Source organism: Macaca fascicularis, chromosome 20 (genome assembly GCF_037993035.2).
Source record: "Macaca fascicularis isolate 582-1 chromosome 20, T2T-MFA8v1.1".
NCBI classification, from domain to species: domain Eukaryota; kingdom Metazoa; phylum Chordata; class Mammalia; order Primates; family Cercopithecidae; genus Macaca; species Macaca fascicularis.
Window position 1 is genome coordinate 16,534,139 of NC_088394.1, and position 17,683 is coordinate 16,551,821.

The following is a 17,683-nucleotide window of genomic DNA, read 5'->3' on the forward strand; positions in this document are numbered from 1 at the left end:
AATGCAGTAATACAGTGATCTTGGGGAATCCTAGTTTTCTTCTCCAATTTCTTTGTTGTTGCAGTGAGCAAGCATTCATTTCAAGATAGGAATGAAATATTCAGCTCTTTTAGACAGACAAGCACAGGTGCTCAGTGTGGGAGAAGAATTAAAATCCTCTGCACTCTCCTTGCTGCCTTGCTAATTCTCGGGGTCCTGTCCTCATCTTCTATTCTTGCCTTCTGAGGGGACCCCACGGCATGTTTTCCCCGGTCTTTTTGAGTCTCTCTAAATCCAGTATTGGACCCAGGGAGCATCGCCTCCTCTGCCCCCTTCAGCTGTCCTCCTGCCTGAGTCTTCTGGAAGCTTCGGGACAGAAAGAACCCAAGGATTCGTCCTGAAGCTCAGTGTGGCAGGTCTCCTGTTTCCATGTAAATCATGTCTGTTTATCTGAGCCAGTTTTGGTGGAAACTGATGGAAATTATGGGGAAGCTAAATCCCTGTCTCTCTGCAAGCCACTCCCCAGTCCCACCCCCATGAACTGGCGTTGTCACAGTCCTGGTGCTTCATTTCTTTCTATATTTGAAGATGAATTTGAGGGAAATAGTCAGAAAGTCAAGAAGAACACAGAGGAAATCATTTGGGGTGAGTCCAGAACAAAACCTGGGGATCCCAATTCCTCCTTTTTTTTTTTTTTTTTTTTTTGAGACAGAGTCTCACTCAGTCACCTAGGCTGGAGTGCAGTGGCAAGACCTCGGTTCATTGCAACCTGTGGCCCCCTAGTTCAACTGATTCTCCTGCCTCAGCCTCCTGAGTAGCTGGGATTAGAGACTTGCGCCACCACACCTAGCTATTTTTTGTATTTTTAGTAGAGATGGGTTTTCACCATGTTGGCCAAGCTGGTCTTGAACTCCTGACCTCAAATGATCTGCCCACCTCGGACTCCCAATATGTTCGTATTAGTCGTGAGCCATGGCTCCCGGCCCCAATTCCTGCTCTCTAGCTCCTGGAAAATCCATGGCTGCTTGGAGAGAGTCTTAGACAACTTCCTTTTCCTCTCTGGGCCTTGGTTTCCCATCCTGTAAGATGAGAGGTTTCCATAAGCCAACACTTCCTAATTGGTGGTTTTCAATCCTCTGGTGATTTGCGTAAAAGGCATCTATTTCAATTGTGGTTATACATAACAAACCCCAATAAATATACTAATTATTTAAATGGTTTCTCATTATCACTGAATAGTTGAGAGTCTGCTGCACTTGAGTGAAAATGCAGCATGAGAAACTGAAATCAGATGCACTCATGATTATGACCCTGAGGTCAATATGTCATTCCCTCGTTGCCCCCATGAAGGTTTGACTACTATACAGTTTGAACCTGTGTTTCTTAGTTGTTTGTTGCTTAAGTTTTAGCCACAATGGCAAATTGCAGTGGGAAATCCAGTCTTACTTTGTCATTTAGAAACAAAATACAAAAACAAAACCTATCAAAATAAAGCACTAGGTTTTTTTTTTTGAGACAAAATGGAAGAATTTCTAATATTAGGTTAGAAAAACAAATTTTTTGGTGCGTGTGTGTTTTTTTTTTGAGACGGAGTCTTGCTCTGTCACCCAGGCTGGAGTGCAGTGGAGCGGTCTAGGCTCACTGCAAGCTCCGCCTCCCGGGTTCAGGCCATTCTCCTGCCTCAGCCTCCCAAGTAGCTGGGACTACAGGCGCCCGCCACCACGCCTGGCTAATTTTTTGTATTTTTAGTAGAGATGTGGTTTCACTGTGTTAGCCAGGATGGTCTCGATCTCTTGACCTCGTGATCTGCTCACCTTGGCATCCCAAAGTGCTGGGATTACAGGCGGGTGCCACCGCGCCCAGCCTCTTTGGTGTGTATTTTGATGTGATGACTGGTAGTTAAATTCAGTGTACATATGAATTCACTCTTGGGACAAAATATGCTGGATTTGAACTTATTTTCAGGCAAATAATGTTTCATTTTACAGAGCTAATTCAAAGTAAACTGACTGCACGCACTTCTTGCTTAGGGGAAGAAAACTCATCAAAATTTGTTTCTAGGCATATGCTATTAGAGCTAGGATTAAGATAAATCTTACATACCTTCCTTAATATGCTAACATTAACACGTTTCGCTTAAAAAAATCGATCACTTATCATGGAAAAATACACCAGCTTACACAAATTCCTAAAGCGTTTTTCGTGTGTGTGTGTGTGTGTGTGTGTGTGTGTGTGTGTGTGTGTGTGTGTTTCCAGAGACGGCATTTCGCCATATCGCCCAGGCTGGTCTCGACCTCCTGGGCTCAAGAGATCCACCCACCTCAGCCTCCCAAAATGCTGGGATTACAGGCGTGAGTCCTAAAGGTTTTTGTGAGATTATATATTTCACCTGCGAAATATGTGGGTCAGAAAGATTTGAGAAAGTTGTCAGATAATTCGACCAACAAAATCTCCCGTCCTTTCCAGCTGTGATGGTGAATTCTAAAGTAGAATTCATCTTTGGAGCTTCTCCCTGTAGGCCTGCACCTTGCGTTGCACCTGCCAGACGGTGCGCCGAGTCCTCCAGGCCTCTAGAAGGCAGAGATGGTCTAGTTTTCTTGCTGAGCATGCGCTGTAGTTCTCTCTTCTGGAGCTGTGCGCGTGGGGTCGAAGCGCGCGTGCGCGGCGGCGGCGGCGGGGCGGGGCCTGAGCTGTCAGCCGGCCTAGGAGGAGGAAGGAGTCTGCGGCGTGGGGTGTGAGGGGCGGGACCGGGCTGCCTGCGGAGGGTCTAGCTGGGGGAGGTCGGGCCATGCTGGCGGGCCAGGGCGCTGGACCGCCGGGGCCCGCGGTGGTCGCCGCCGCGGTGGTGCTGCTGCTGAGCGGCGTGGGGCCGGCGCATGGCTCGGAGGACATCGTGGTGGGCTGCGGGGGCTTCGTCAAGTCGGACGTGGAGATCAACTACTCGCTCATCGAGGTGAGCGCCCACCCCGCGGCCCGGCGCCGACTCGCCGGCCGGTGGTTCAGCCCCTCTGGGCCGCGCTGGCGTCGTCTCTGACACCGGGCGGCGTGGAGTCCTTGGAGCCCGTACCTCTTCCAAGGCTATGCTGTCCGCGGGCTCCCGGCAGCTCCTCCCCAGTCGCGCTGGAGGGGAGGTTTTTATCATGGGGTTGTGTAAGGACTGAGGGGTGCCAGACCTCAGGTTCTTCAAAAGCCAGACTCCAGATTCCCGGAACCCAGACCCCAAATTCCTTGGAGCCCAGACCCCATTTCTTTAAAACTTAGACCCGAGATCTTCTCGAATCAGACCACCTGAAACTCAGATTTCCCCAAACCCATATTCTAGAACCTAGAGACTACATGTCTTATCCCCCAAACTCCACAGCCCAGACCCCTCCCGAAGTTCTGATCCACTGCTACTCCAAACCCTGCGGCATGATTTTAAAGAGCATCGATTCCCATCCCGTAGATTCTGACCTAGTAGATCAGTATTGGAAACCCTGGGGCCGGAAAGCTATTTTTTATTTCTCTCGCTCCCCTCCGCCTCTGAAAATGGAGAGTTGTCAGCTGCCCTGATTGCCTTAATGAGTAGTTATTGGAATTACCCTAGAGATTTGTGCTGAAGTTTTTTTTTTTTTTTTTTTTTTTTTTTCCCCCCCAATTAAGTTGTAGTCCTGTTAAATGTTTATCAGCCCGGTGGGATTATGACCCTGAAAGGTTCCCGTAAAGAGGAAAGGGATGGATGAAGGTAGGGGCAGAAGGTCATTTGTCCGGGTAGTCTGGAGGGTACCAGAGCAAGGCCTGGGCCTCATTTTTGGAAGGGGATTTATGTTGGGGTAGGACAAGGAAGAGAAAAAGAGCAGGCGCCTCGGAGGTAATTTAGGAGAAAACGAAGGAAGAGGCTGGGAAATGCCCAAGAGAGGGACTGGGAAATAAGACCCCAAAGATCTCTGAAAGCACCTTTGAGCTGTTCCAGGGCTGGCAATGAACGGTGAAGCACTGTGTTCTGCAAAGCGGGTTGCTGAGGATTGGGGGAGGGGCAGGGAGTCAGTTCCAGACCCCACTAGCTCTGTGACCTGCCCTTGCTCTAGGTCTCAGTTTTTGTACCTATAAGATGGTGTTGGGAGAGAAACAGTGGAACCCAGCAGATGTATTTTGTTAACAAGCGGATCCGTGATCTTCAAGGCCCCCTTGCTTGCTGCTTTTTTACTCTGAAGAGGTCAGAGGTCAGGCATTGAATGAATCTACCCACTGGCAGTGGCAGGGCTCCTAGGATTTCCTGGGTACATGTTTCTGGGTGCCCATGCCACCTTCTGGGTCTGCCTTGGGGACATGGCGCGTTGAGGGTGGTATGACCGTAGATGGCACAGGGCATTTCAGAAGCTGCCCGGTAAGGCCTCTTGCAACTTGTAGTTTCCAGGGGTTCTGGAAGGAAGGAAAAGACAGACACCCCCCTCCACCCCCACCCACATACTAATAGTGACCTTGAGATCAGAGAGCAAGTTTTGTAACGCATTATGAAGTGTGTTCCTTAAGCCCAAGGGCTGCCTGTCCAGATGGTCTGGGACACTCATTCTTTCGTAATTCTGATTCTGAAATCAGGCATTTCCTACTGGCCATCTTGATGTAGATTACATTGGCGTCCTGTGTCCTGATGGTACTTTATGAAAGACGTAGAAATAATCAAGATGTTTCACAGTCATTTCTTGATTGTGTTTTTTGTGTTCCTGAGCAACTGCCTTCATTATTCTCCAGCTTTCTCTCCTCCTGGGTGCTTTTATATGGTGTTCATTGAGTCAACAACTATTTATTGAGTCCCTGCGCATACTGAAACCTTGTCCCTGGTGTGGATATAGCAGTACAGTGAACAGAACAGACAAAATGCCCTACTCTCATGAGACTGACATTTTGTTCTCTAACAGGCACCTTACAGTTAAAAAAAAAATTATACCGGTTGCTAATACTTTAACAATCAGGTGGTTTCACATTAAAAACTGGGTTCTTTATTTCTCTGGAAAACCAGCTGATCTTTTGGGTTACCACACCTGGTTTGGGTTGTGTAGTGATCTGAATCCCTTTGGATGAATGCCTCTTGATGCTGACTCCCTAACCCCTCTAGGCTGGTGAATTTCCAGTCCCTGCCTTAAATGCATGCATCTGAATCTCTTTGTCACCTGTAACAAATTCACTGAGTACCTAGAGTAAGCAAGACACTGTCTCAGGCGCTGTGGAATGTAAATTGTGGTCACTGCCCTCAGAGAACTTTACATACAGGCTCCACATTACTTCACACCAATCCTTTCCCAAATGTTGGTGTTATGAGTTAGTCACTTTGTACATCTTCTTAGCTGGTAAGATTCGACTGTTTCATTGCAGCTCGTGTCATGGTCTGTTTCATGGTCACAGAACATTAGCGTTTTGGAGGTGAGGCTTTTAGATGCATCAGATCCAACTGTTTCGTTTTACAGACTTGGAAATTGAGCCTCAGAGTGGTTGAGCCATGCAGGTACATTTGGGAAATTTTCCTTGAGCCCAGTGTGTTCCCTGACTGTTACACTCTGTTGCCTTTTTCTTCAGAGAGAGAGATACTAAATAGTAATACAAGCTGCTTTTTCTATTTATTTTATTTTGAGACGGGGTCTCACGCTGTTGCTCAGTCTGCAGTACAGTGGCACCATCATAGCTCACCAAAGCCTCCGACTCCTGGCCTCAAGCAGTCCTCCTGCCTCAGCCTCCTGAGTGGCTGGGACTATAAGCACCTGCCATCATGACTAGCTAATTTTTTTTTTTTTTTTTTTTTTAGTAGAAATGAGGTCTGGCTATGTTGTCCAGGCTGGTCTTGAACTCCTGGGCTCAAGTGATCCTCCTGCCTCAGCCTCTTGAGTGGCTGGGACTATAAGCACCTGCCATCATGCCTAGCTAATTTTTTTTTTTTTTTTTTAGTAGAGATGAGGTCTGGCTATGTTGTCCAGGCTGGTCTTGAACTCCTGGGCTCAAGTGATCCTCCTTCTTTGGCCTCCCAAAGTGCTAGGATTACAGGCATGAGCCACCATGCCTGGCCACAAACTGATTTTTCTTTGAATCCATATTCTGTAGCAGGTGCTTAGTATGCGTTGATGTGAATCTGTACAACCACATGAAAGGGAGTGTCTCTCTGTCGACACCTGAAGAAACCGAACGTGAGCTTGCCCAAGGCCACATGACACGTGGAAGACCCAGACAGTATTTGGGCATCTTACTGGGTTAACACTTCGTGTCTGGTAATGCTCAGAATGTAAGAGTTTTAGAGAGTCCTTGGGGAGAGGGCAGATATTAAGTGTCATTTTAGTCTCTTTTTCTTCTGAGAATGAAAGTAATGAGAAAATAAAGTTTCTAGATGAACGTTGCTCCAAGTATTTGAAATTACTTAGAGCTAGTAAGGAAGATCTCTGGCCCTCATTCCAGACCTTTAGTTGAGAAACAGTGGTGGGCCTTAGGAATTTGTATTTTATTTTACTTTACTTTACTTTTATTTTATTATTATTATTTTTGAGACAGAGTCTTGCTCTGTCTCCCAGGCTGGAGTGCTGTGGCATGATCTTGGCTCACTGCAACCTCCGCCTCCTGGGTTCAAACAGTTTTCCTGCCTCAGCCTCCCAAGTAGCTGGGACTACCGGTGCCTGCCATCATGCCTGGCTAACTTTTTTTGTATTTTTAGTAGAGACAGGGTTTCACCTTATTGGCCAGGCTAGTCTCAAATTCCTGACCTCAAGTGATCCGCCCACCTCAGCCTCCTGAAGTGCTGGGATTACAGGCAGGAGCCACCGCACCCAGCCAGGATTTTGCATGTTAATAAGCACCTTACTAATGGCAAAATTTGCAAATTTGTTTTAGACCCAGAAACTTACAGGAGCAACCTAGAGACAGCCACTAAAATAAACAGAAAAGCATTGAAAAATAAGGCATTGTAATAGGCTGTAGGTGATTTCTAATCTGAAAAACATTGAGTCACGTGATTTGGGAGAGACTTTGTTGATTTCCCTCTGTCCCCAATAATGCTCCGTGTTAAAAGCTGGCATACAATAGGTCCTCAGTGAATGCATACTGACTGAGTGTATTCAGGTGTAACACATGTAGTTCATTCCCAAAGGCAATGTTATGTTTTCTGTTTTCCTTCCTTCCTTTCCAGATAAAGCTGTACACCAAGCATGGGACTTTGAAATACCAGACAGACTGTGCCCCTAATAATGGCTATTTTATGATCCCTTTGTATGATAAGGTAAGAGGCGACTGCTTGTCACTTATGATGGGAAGTCACTAGTGTGCCTCACCAGGCTGCACTCACCGTGCCCTTTCCGACACTAGCAAATGCTCATCTGTTTGGTAAATTATTAGTGGAATATGGTAATCCTAGGCACATTCGGAGGGAGACAACTTACAAACTGCCTTGGCGAATACAGTGGCTCTCTGTGTCTTTAGGGCCATTTGGCAATGTCTAGAGATGTTTTTGTTGTGACATCTGGCTGTGCACTACAGTTACCCAGTGAGTAGTGGCCAGGCGTGGAGCTAAATGTGCTACAGTGCTGCCCACAACAGCCCAGATGTCAGTAGTGCCAGTGCTGAGAAACTCTGATTTCGTAGAACCTGTTACTTGCAAGCAGCTTAAAGTATTGTTAAAACAATTGTACAAGTAGTATATGAATTCATGAACTTTGTGAAAAAAAGTCAAGGTCTTTAGAAGTATGTGAAATAAATTTGTACCCTTTCCCTCTAATTTTACCTCCCTCTGTAGTGGTAACCTCTGATAAAGTTTTTTGTTTTTTTTTTTTTTTCTTCTTCTTTTGAGGTGGAGTCTCACTCTGTCACCCAGGCTGGAGTGCAGTGGTGTGATCTTGGCTCACTCCAACCTCCACCTCCCAGGTTTAACCATTTGCCTTCCTTAGCCTCCCAAGTATCTGGGATTACAGGCGCATACCACCACGCCTGGCTAATTTTTTGTATTTTTAGTAGTGACGGGGTTTTACCATGTTGGCCAGGCTGGTCTCGAACTCTTGACCTCAAGTGAACCACCTGCCTCAACCTCCCAATGTGCTGGGATTACAGGTGTGAGCCACTGTTCCCGGCCCTCTTATAACATTTTGATGTGCATCCTAACAGATTGCTTTCTACTTATAGTTATTCAGATATCCATGGACACATATGCATATGCATATATGCAAATACAGACAAGCACACATGCACATAGATTTGTATCCACAAACACCTCTATCTATACAATCCCATCCTCCCACATATAAACCTTTTATTTGGAAATACAGATTCATAGGAAGTTGCAAAAATAGTCAATATACATAGTTTTGATTTTGATATAGTTTTTAATACAAATGGAATCAAACAATAGGATTTATTCTGCAGTTTCATTTTTTCCCCCGTGTTAATGCTTTCAACACCAGAGGGACATTTGGTTTTTTCCCCTTGCGTGCTTTCAACATTAGCATAGATAGATCTACTGCCTGTTTTTTTTTGTTTTTTGAGATGGAGTCTCACTCTGTCAGCCAGGCTGGAGTGCAGTGGCACGATCTCAGCTCACTGCAACCTCCGCCTCCCGGGTTCCAGTGATTCTTCTGCCTCAGCCTCCTAAGTAGCTGGGATTACAGATACCCACCAGCACGCCCAGCTAATTTTTTTTTGTATTTTTAGTAGAGATGGGGTTTCACCATGTTGGCCAGGCTGGTTTTGAACTCCTGACCTCAGGTGATCTGCCCACCTCAGCCTCCCAGGGTGCTGGGATTATAGGCATGAGCCACCATGCTTGGCCTACTGCCTTCTTTTTAATTGCTGCATAGTGTGTCAGAGTCAAACCCAAACTGTAATTTATTTAACTACTTGGGCATATAGACTTTCCCCAATTTTAAAATCATGGTAATTTTAAAATAACACACCAGGAAATATTCTTGAATTTAACTATTCATCTAGAATGCATAGGATTGATTTCTAGAGGTAGACTAGCTGGGTCTGTCCTGAAATCTGTTTAATTAATTTTTACATAGTATCAGTATCAGTCTCAAGAAACCAGGAGGCCGGATGTGGTGGCTCATGCCTGTAATCCTAGCACTTTGGGAGGTTGAGGCAGGCGGATTGCCTGAGCTCAGGAGTGCGAGTCCAGCCTGGGCTACATGGTGAAACCCTGTCTCTACTAAAATACAAAAAAATTAGCCAGTTGTCGTGATGCATGCCTGTAGTCCCGGCTACTTGGGAGGCTGAGGCAGGAGAATCGCTTAAACCTAGGAGACAGAGGTTACAGTGAGCCGAGATCGCACCATTTCACTCCAGCCTGGGCAACAGAGCGAGATTCTGTCTCAAAAAAAAAAAAAAAAAAAAAAAAAAGCAGGTTGATAAGTAAAATCTAGTTTTATTTTATTTATTGAATTAATGAGTTAATGTATTGTTTAGAGACAGGATCTCCCTCTGCTGCCCATGCTGGAGTGCAGTGGCGTGATTCTGGTTCACTGCAACATTGACCTCTTGGGCTCAAATGATCCTCCTGCCTCTGCCTCCTGAGTAGCTAAGACTTTAGGCGCCTGCCACCACACCCAGCTAATTTTTTAAGAATGTTTTTGTACAGATGGGGTCTTACTATGTTGCTCAGGCTGGTCTTGAACTCCTGGCCTCAAGTGACCCTCCTGCCTTGGCCTCCCACAGTGTTGGGATTATAGGTGTGAAGTACTGTGCCTGGCCAAATCCAGTTTTAAGAAGTGACTTTAGTTCCTGAAGATGCATGCTAACTTTTGCAACTGTAGGCATATGAGGGCTTAATGAGACTTTATGTTTAGTATTAAAAGACAGTGCGTGGCCGAACCTTGTGTCTTTAGAACTCATGAATGGGCTTCAGCACTGTCTTCTGATTGTTTAGATGAGAACTTCTGGTGTGCAACTTCAGCTTGTAGCATCTGAAGAGAATCACAGTGCTCAGTACCATTTAGGAGAACAAGGCTTGCCCTTAGAATTTCATTTCCGGTGTAAAAATTTTAGATGAAATGATAACACTAAAATAAATTAAACCAGAGTCACAATTTTCATTTCCTGAAATTACATTTTCTTTTTTTTCTTTTAGGGGGATTTCATTCTGAAGATTGAGCCTCCCCTAGGGTGGAGTTTTGGTAAGTTAACTGAATCACTAGACATTCTTTGTAAAAGATTAGCTGATATGCCAAATATTAATTTAGGCCAGCAGAGTGCATAAACTATTAAAATATTAAGGATCATTTCCAGTATGGAGGAGGGTTTGTATTCCTCCCCTCCCTGCCCTCATCACTCTGGTTGAGTTTGGATATACCTTAATCTACCTTAAGGCTTTCTGTCACCTTTGAAAAATAGACATCTTTTCTGGTACCTTTTTGGAAACTCTTCCCTTGCAGTTTCACTCATTATGTGGCCGTAGAACTGTACAGAAACCAAGAGTGGAGACTTGGTTCCTGTCCCAGGATGGCTTCTTTTTCAGCCCCCTCAGTTTTTTTATTTTTTATGAAATTAATTGAAACATTTAAACATGGTGAGATTTGTCATAAAAACCCAGATTTATGTCCCACGAGATGAGAAAACTGTCAGTCTTAAGCCTTACCAGTTAAATAACCTTGGATAAGTTACTTCCCCGCTGTCAGCCTTGCTCCTTGCTGTTGAGCTAGGGTCGTTATAGTCCCTGCCCCCCAGGGTACTTGGAAGATTAATAAACCAATACTGAGTGTTCAGAGTGGCTGGCATGTAATTAGCAAGCACTCAGTATTCAGAAACAGCCCTTCTGCGCGCATCCCAACAAAAGCTGCAAACTTTCTTCATATAACTGCCTTCAAGCATAGCTGGAGAGTTGGGGATGGGGTTGAGATCAGAAGAGTGCGTCTGTTTTGATGTAGTTTACATTTTTGAAGGGGAGAGACTCTTGATGTTTCAGTAGAGCAGGTGTGAGTGACCCCAGTCCATGGCCTGGGGAGAGGAGTAGGGACCACCGTTGTTGATATCAGGCTTGCCTGTGCCTTAGACAAGGAAGAATTTAGCACCTGTCATCATCAAGGCTAAAATGAAGCTTAGGCAGCTTGACAGCTAATTTGGCTCTGTGGGAGCATCTCTATCAGTTTGTAGTCAGGGGTGGCAGGGAGGGGGGATGCCTGGCTGGTACGTTCCAGAAAGCTGGAGAGGAATGCAGCCCTGCTCATGGCCAAAGCAGAAGTCCAGATTGGTGGCCTGGAGGAGTGTTGTGTTTGCCACATCCCACCGCCTCCACCGCGACTGGTGCTGTTGATGAGCTTTTTAATTGAATTATACTTTCAGGAAAGTGCCCTGGATGAATTTACCCTAAGTGAACACACCCATGTATTCACCATCCAGATGATGAGATAGTACTTCACCAGCACCCCAGAAGTCCCCATCCTGGGTGCTCATTAGCCATCCCGCCCCACCCCCGCCAGGTGACCACCACCCTTACGTTCTACAAATTAAAGATCCATTTGGTCTGTTTTGAACTTTATACAAATGCAATCATGCAGGGTACTTTTTAATATCTGGTTTCTTTCGCTCAACATTGTGAGCGTTATCTGTATCATTTGTAGCTCTAGTTCGTTCTCTTTGCTGTTCAGAATTCTGATGCATAAATATAAAATGATTTATATTTTATAAAATATTTACATTTTATTTTATTTATTTTCATTTTTTTGAGACTGAGTCTTGCTCTGTTGCCCAGGCTGGAGTGCGATCTTGGTTCACTGCAACTTCTGCCCGGGTTCAAGCAATTCTTGTGCCTCAACCTCCTGAGTAGATGGGATTACAGGTGTGTAGCACCACACCCGGCTAATTTTTGTATTTTTAGTAGAGATAGGGTTTCACCATGTTGTCCCAGGCTGGTCTCGAACTCCTGACCTCAAGTGATCTGCCCGCTTTGGCCTCCCAAAGTGTTGGGATTACAGGCATGAGCCACCACGCCTGGCCTATATTTATATTTTATATTCATATTTTATATCAGTGATCTCTCCTACTATTGATGGCCGTTTGGGTTGCTTCCCAATTTTGGCCACTGAAGAGTAGCACTCCTGTGAATATTCTTCTTTTTTTTTTTTTTTTTTTTGAGACGGAGTCTCGCGCTGTCACCCAGGCTGGAGTGCAGTGGCCGGATCTCAGCTCACTGCAAGCTCCGCCTCCCGGATTCACGCCATTCTCCTGCCTCCGCCTCCCGAGTAGCTGGGACTACAGGCGTCCGCCACCTCGGCCGGCTAGTTTTTTGTATTTCTTAGTAGAGACGGGGGTTTCACCGTGTTAACCAGGATGGTCTCGATCTCCTGACCTCGTGATCCGCCCGTCTCGGCCTCCCAAAGTGCTGGGATTACAGGCTTGAGCCACCGCGCCCGGCCTCCTGTGAATATTCTTGTATGTATATTTTGATACACTTGTGTCTGCATTTTTGCTGAGTATATCACAGGCGTAAAGTTGCTGAACCATAGAGTTGATACATGTTCAGCTTTAGGTGTTTCCAAACATCCAAAGTGGATGCGCCAGTTTGTGCTTTCCCAGCAGTGTACAAGGGTTTCCATTGCTCCGCATCCTAGCCTACACTTGGTATCGTCAGCTTTTATAATTTTAGCCCTTCTGGTGGGGGTGTGGTATTATCTCACTGTGGCCTTGATTTACATTCCTCTGATGGCCAATGAGGTTGCACACTTTTTTGTATGTTTATGTTTATTTGCCATGGGCTAGCTATTTTTGTAAGGTTCCCGTTCAAGTCTTTTGCCCATTTTTTATTGGAGTCTTTGCATGTGTGTGTGTGTGCACATGGGTGTGCAAGCATGTATGTAATTCATCTTACCTGAAAATCTCATCTCACGGTTTTTCATTTTTTTCTCTACTCATTACTCCACATTCTTCCTAACCTTTCAAAAACTCAGCCTTAACCCCTATTATGACGAACTCTTCAGTTAAAAAAAAATGGAGTTAATTGCTGATATTGAAAAATCAAGAGATGGTATATAAAATCCAGATTTCCAGTTTTTCGGAGAAGTTGGAAGCTCTGGCAAAGCATGGCAGTGGTTGGCAGACTTGAGTGGCGGTTGTCCCCTTTCAATTTGCCATAGTCCCCCCGAGGATGCTCCGCTCACTTTGAACCTGTGAGGCCCCGTGGCCTTGGAGTTTGTGGTCCTGGTTTAACATGGCTGAACTCATGCACTTGGTAAGGGAACAGATCCACAGCCAGACTTTTAGGGTTGAATTGGGGCTCTGTCACTCAGAAGCTCTGTGATCTTGGGAGCTCCTTTAACCTTCCTGTGCCTTAATTTACCCCTCAGTAAATTGCAGCTATTACTGCCTGCCTCTTAAGATAATTGTGAGGATTAAAGGCGCTCAGCTCAGTGCCTGGTCGGTGATGAGTATTCAGTAAATACAGTTATTTGGTGCTCACTGATTTTTCACTGGAACTCTGAGATACAACTTGGCTGAAAGGCTGTCGTAAAATTGTTGTATACTCTAAACACGAGTTCCCTCTGGGGCAGGAAACCAGGAGGCTAGGGGGATAGGGGTGAGAGAGAGACTTTTCCCTGAATACCTTTTTGTACCTCTGGATTTGGAAACACACGAGCGTATTAAGTGTTCAAAAGTAAAATGAAAACTTAACGATAAAAATACGTTCTACTTAGGTTCACTGTACCCCACAACTAAGCTTGCCTCTGTGTCTTGTGCCCCTGTTTCCTCCCCTGCTTCATCCCTCAGAGCCGACGACTGTGGAGCTCCATGTGGATGGAGTCAGTGACATCTGCACAAAGGGCGGGGACATCAACTTTGTCTTCACTGGCTTCTCTGTGAACGGCAAGGTTTGTCTTTGGAACTTGATTATTTTTCCTGTTCACTCTATAATGTATACTAAATCCTTTCTTTAAAAGATGCAGGATATTTTAACCCGGGGACTTTGATCCCACAGGGGACCCATGGAAAAGTGGCAAGAGAGCCTGTGAACTCTGTGCTTCATTCTGTGTAGAACGCAACAGGAGTACTTAGGAGTGAGATTGAAGTTGCTGGTCATCCCCTCTGCTTCCAGGGCATAGGCTGTTGATTTATTTATTTATTTATTTATTATTTTGAGACAGGGTCTAGATCTGTTGCCCAGGCTGGTGTGCAGTAGTGCAATCTTGACTCACTACAGCCTCCACTTCCCAGGATCAAATAATTCTCCTGCCTCACCCTCCCGAGTAGCTAGAATTACAGGCATACGCCACCATGCCCAGCTAATTTTTGTACTTTCAGTAGAGACTGGCTTTCGCCGTGTTGGCCAGGCTGGTCTCAAACTCCTGAGCTCAGGTAATCCACCCGCCTCTACCTCCCAAAGTGCTGGGATTACAGGTGTGTGCTGTGCACCCAGCCGCTGTTAGTGTTTATGCCAGGGATGGCCTTTTACAGGGATGCCGAGTTGGAAGGATGCACTCCTTAAGCCTTGTGGCATCTTGCTGTCCCTGTGGGTGAACTGAAGTCAGCTTCTTCCAGAGACAGCATGCATCTGCTTCTGCCACTCACCTGGGAGGATTCCCATCATTGAAATTCTGAGATATTTTTGGACCACCGTGGTGGTATGAATTTAGAGTGCTAACGGGTGTGTGTCCCAGCTCCCGCGGTTCAGATTCTCGGGGGAGACTCGTTTTTCTTCCACCCGCCCTGTGCCTGAGGTTGAGATGTGCTTCCTTCCTTCCCGTCCTTTTCTTCATGATGGGCTTCTTTCTCCTCTGCCTTTGCGGCGAGGGGGGGCCCTTCCATCCCAGCTGTATATGTGGGCTTCTTGTTGAGATGGGGATCTTGGGTAGTTTTTTCTTTCTCAATGGTTTGCACAATAATGGTGAATCTTTTTTTTTTTTTTTTTTGAGACAGAGTCTCACTCTGTAGCCTCAGCTGGAGTGCAGTAGTAGTGCAGTCCCTCTCACCACAACCTCTACCTTCTGGGTTCGACCAGTTCTCCTGCCTCAGCCTTCCCAGTAGCTGGGATTATAGGCATGTGCCACCAGACCCAGCTAATTTTTATATTTTTATTTGTATGTATATTTACTTACTTATTTTTCTTAAGATGGCGTCTCCCTCTGTCGCCCAGGCTGGAGTGCAGTGTTCTGATCTCAGCTTACTGCAACCTCCACCTCCTGGGTGCAAGTGATTCTCCTGCCTCAGCCTCACAAGTAGCTGGCATTACAAGCATGTGCCATGGCGCCCAGCTAATTTTTGTATTTTTAGTAGAGATGAGGTTTCACCATGTTGGCCAGGCTGGTCTCAAACTCCTGACCTCAAGTGATCTGCCTGCCTCAGCCTCCCAAAGTGCTGGGATTACGGGCATGTGCCACCACACCCGGCTAGACCAATAATGGTAAATCCATAACTGATGATGTCTTAGATTCATTGAAACAGAGAGTCTTATTTTACTGTCACTGTTCCCTCTCCTTCTTCATCCCCAGGAAACATATCCATGATTTATATCGTCTTTTCAATGGGATTCTTGACCCAAAGAACGTTTCTGGCTCCACCTGGGAGTTGTAAGCAGGACTGCCAGTGCTTTGAGAGGAGGGTACTTTGCTTGGTGGGCCCTAACCTTCTTCTCCATGGCAGGTCCTCAGCAAAGGGCAGCCCCTGGGTCCTGCGGGAGTTCAGGTGTCTCTGAGAAACACTGGGACCGAAGCAAAGATCCAGTCCACGGTTACACAGCCCGGCGGAAAGTGAGTAGCATCCTGTCTCCCAGTCTTGCCTTAGAGCCAGGCTGTGACAGGGGTCATGGAGCTGGGTTTGGGAATTTGGATTCAGGGAGTCCTGGGTTCAGATCCTGATTCAGCCTCTTAATTTTGGGTGAGTTCATGCCCCTCAGAGTGCTGCATTCCTCAAGTGTGAAATGGAAGCTGTTTGACCCATCTTGCCTAGCATTGATGGGATGGATGATTAAATATGAGTTAATACTGACCAGGCACATTGGCTTGCACCTGTAATCCCAGCACTTTGGGAGGCCAGGGTGGGAGGATCACTTGAGTTCAGGAGTTTGAGACCAGCCTGGACAACATAAGGAGACTCAATCTCTACAAACAATTTAAAAAATTATATCAAGCAGAGTCCCATGGGGGAAAAAAATTAGTTGGGTGTAGTGGCATGCTTCTGTGGTCCCAGCTACTCAGGAGGCTGAGGCAGGAGGATTGCTTGAGCCTGGAAGATTGAGGCTACAGTGAGTCGTGATCATGTGCCACTGTGCTCCAGCCTCATCAACAGAGCAAGACCCTGTCTCAAACAAACAAAAAAAGAGTTAATACCCATAAAGCACCTGCTTCAAGGCCTGGGGCTTTGTGGGTCTTCATTTAGCAGCTCAGCCTGGCTCTGGAGCCTGCTAGCCTGGGCTTAAATCCCAGCGCCCCATTTGCTGGCTGGTTGACCTGGGGCAAGATGCTTAACCCTTCTGTGCCTCAGTTTCCTCTTTTGTAAATGAAGATAATTGTGGAACCTACCTCCTAAGGTTACTGGAAAGATGAAATTAATATTATTACTTCAAACTGCCTGGCATATTAGATCAAATAGGTTAGCTTAGTTATGATTAGAAAAATCATTATCATTTTTATATCAAAACTGTTTTGTAGTCGGAACTGATGCTTAACGGATCTTGCTGAATCAGATTTAAGGCATTTATTTAATGGATGTATATAGTTGAGTTGTAAATGTTAACAGACATGCCAAGATTAATGCCAGAATAGTTCATACTGATAATTCCGAAAGCGTTCAAATCTTTACTAACTCCGTTAATATACAAACTGACTAAATGGCAAAATAGAAGTTTATAATGAGTCTGTCAGTAAGTTATTCAATTTTAAGGTTACTATTGTTGAAACTACTTTTCATTTTGAAATAACATTTACTTCTGCTTGACTGGTGCCTCTCCAGCCCTGGTGTGTAGCAGGAATATGAAGCTGTATTTTTTTTTTTTTTCCTGGGCTAGTAGTTTGGTGTTGACCTTACTAGGAAAAAATAGTGTCTTGAGCCTTCTGAATACCTTTCAACTGCACTGACTGAAACAGTGAAACTTGTAGCACTGGGCTGTTATGAAAATGAAATAGAAACTCAGTCTTACCAATACTTGATAGTAACATGATTTCCAAGCCCTATCCAGTTATTACAGGCAAGATTTGATACAATAAAATACCACAGAAGAAGAAATCAAATGCGTTTTCTAGTTCATTTCACTGGAATTAGCCTTCTAATTTGTCAGTTGCCTTACAAATTTGAAGGGATAAACATGTTAGCATACTGGCAGCAGCATTTCCAGCCTTAGCTCTGCTCACTCTGGTGTTAGTCTGCCTATGGCTAGGAGAGTATTTTCATCAGCTGCTGGTTTCTTATCTCAGTTGCTTTGTGCAGAAACTCAGAATGGCTTATCTGTGTTTCTCTAAAGGCTTTTTTGTGGGATTCAAAGCTTGTCATGGTTTACCCCACCCTGTGTCATTGGCATCATCTTGTGTCAGCGTCCCCCTCAGCCTGTGCATCTGTTCTGTTCTTTTCATCCCACTTCTCCCTTCCCACATGTTCCCTTGGACACTTCTGTCCCCTTCTCCTTGTCAGTTCACGCCTGTCACCTCTGTCAAACCCAGTCGAATGTTCTGTGACTGATCACTGCTGTGCTACAAGGACTGGTTTTATGCCAGAAATCCTTGAGATTAAGGGAGATGTAAGCCCTCCTCCTTCCTGTCAGCACGTGGAGCACCCCTCTTGG

The 17,683-nt window shown here is 45.5% G+C and overlaps 1 protein-coding gene across 2 annotated transcripts in view; it reads left to right on the forward strand.

Annotated features, from left to right (window-relative positions):
- The first annotated feature begins 2,666 nt into the window (after positions 1-2,666).
- LOC102134040 (BOS complex subunit NOMO1) overlaps positions 2,667-17,683 on the forward strand; it is a 63,609-nt gene continuing 48,592 nt past the window's right edge. For both annotated transcript variants that reach the window (XM_005591341.4, XM_005591342.4), the window contains exons 1-5: positions 2,667-2,932; positions 7,124-7,213; positions 10,049-10,094; positions 13,681-13,781; positions 15,550-15,656. In XM_005591341.4, coding sequence (XP_005591398.3) covers positions 2,768-2,932; positions 7,124-7,213; positions 10,049-10,094; positions 13,681-13,781; positions 15,550-15,656 — 509 coding nt within the window. In that variant the 5' untranslated portion in view covers positions 2,667-2,767. The remainder of the gene's footprint in view (positions 2,933-7,123; positions 7,214-10,048; positions 10,095-13,680; positions 13,782-15,549; positions 15,657-17,683) is intronic.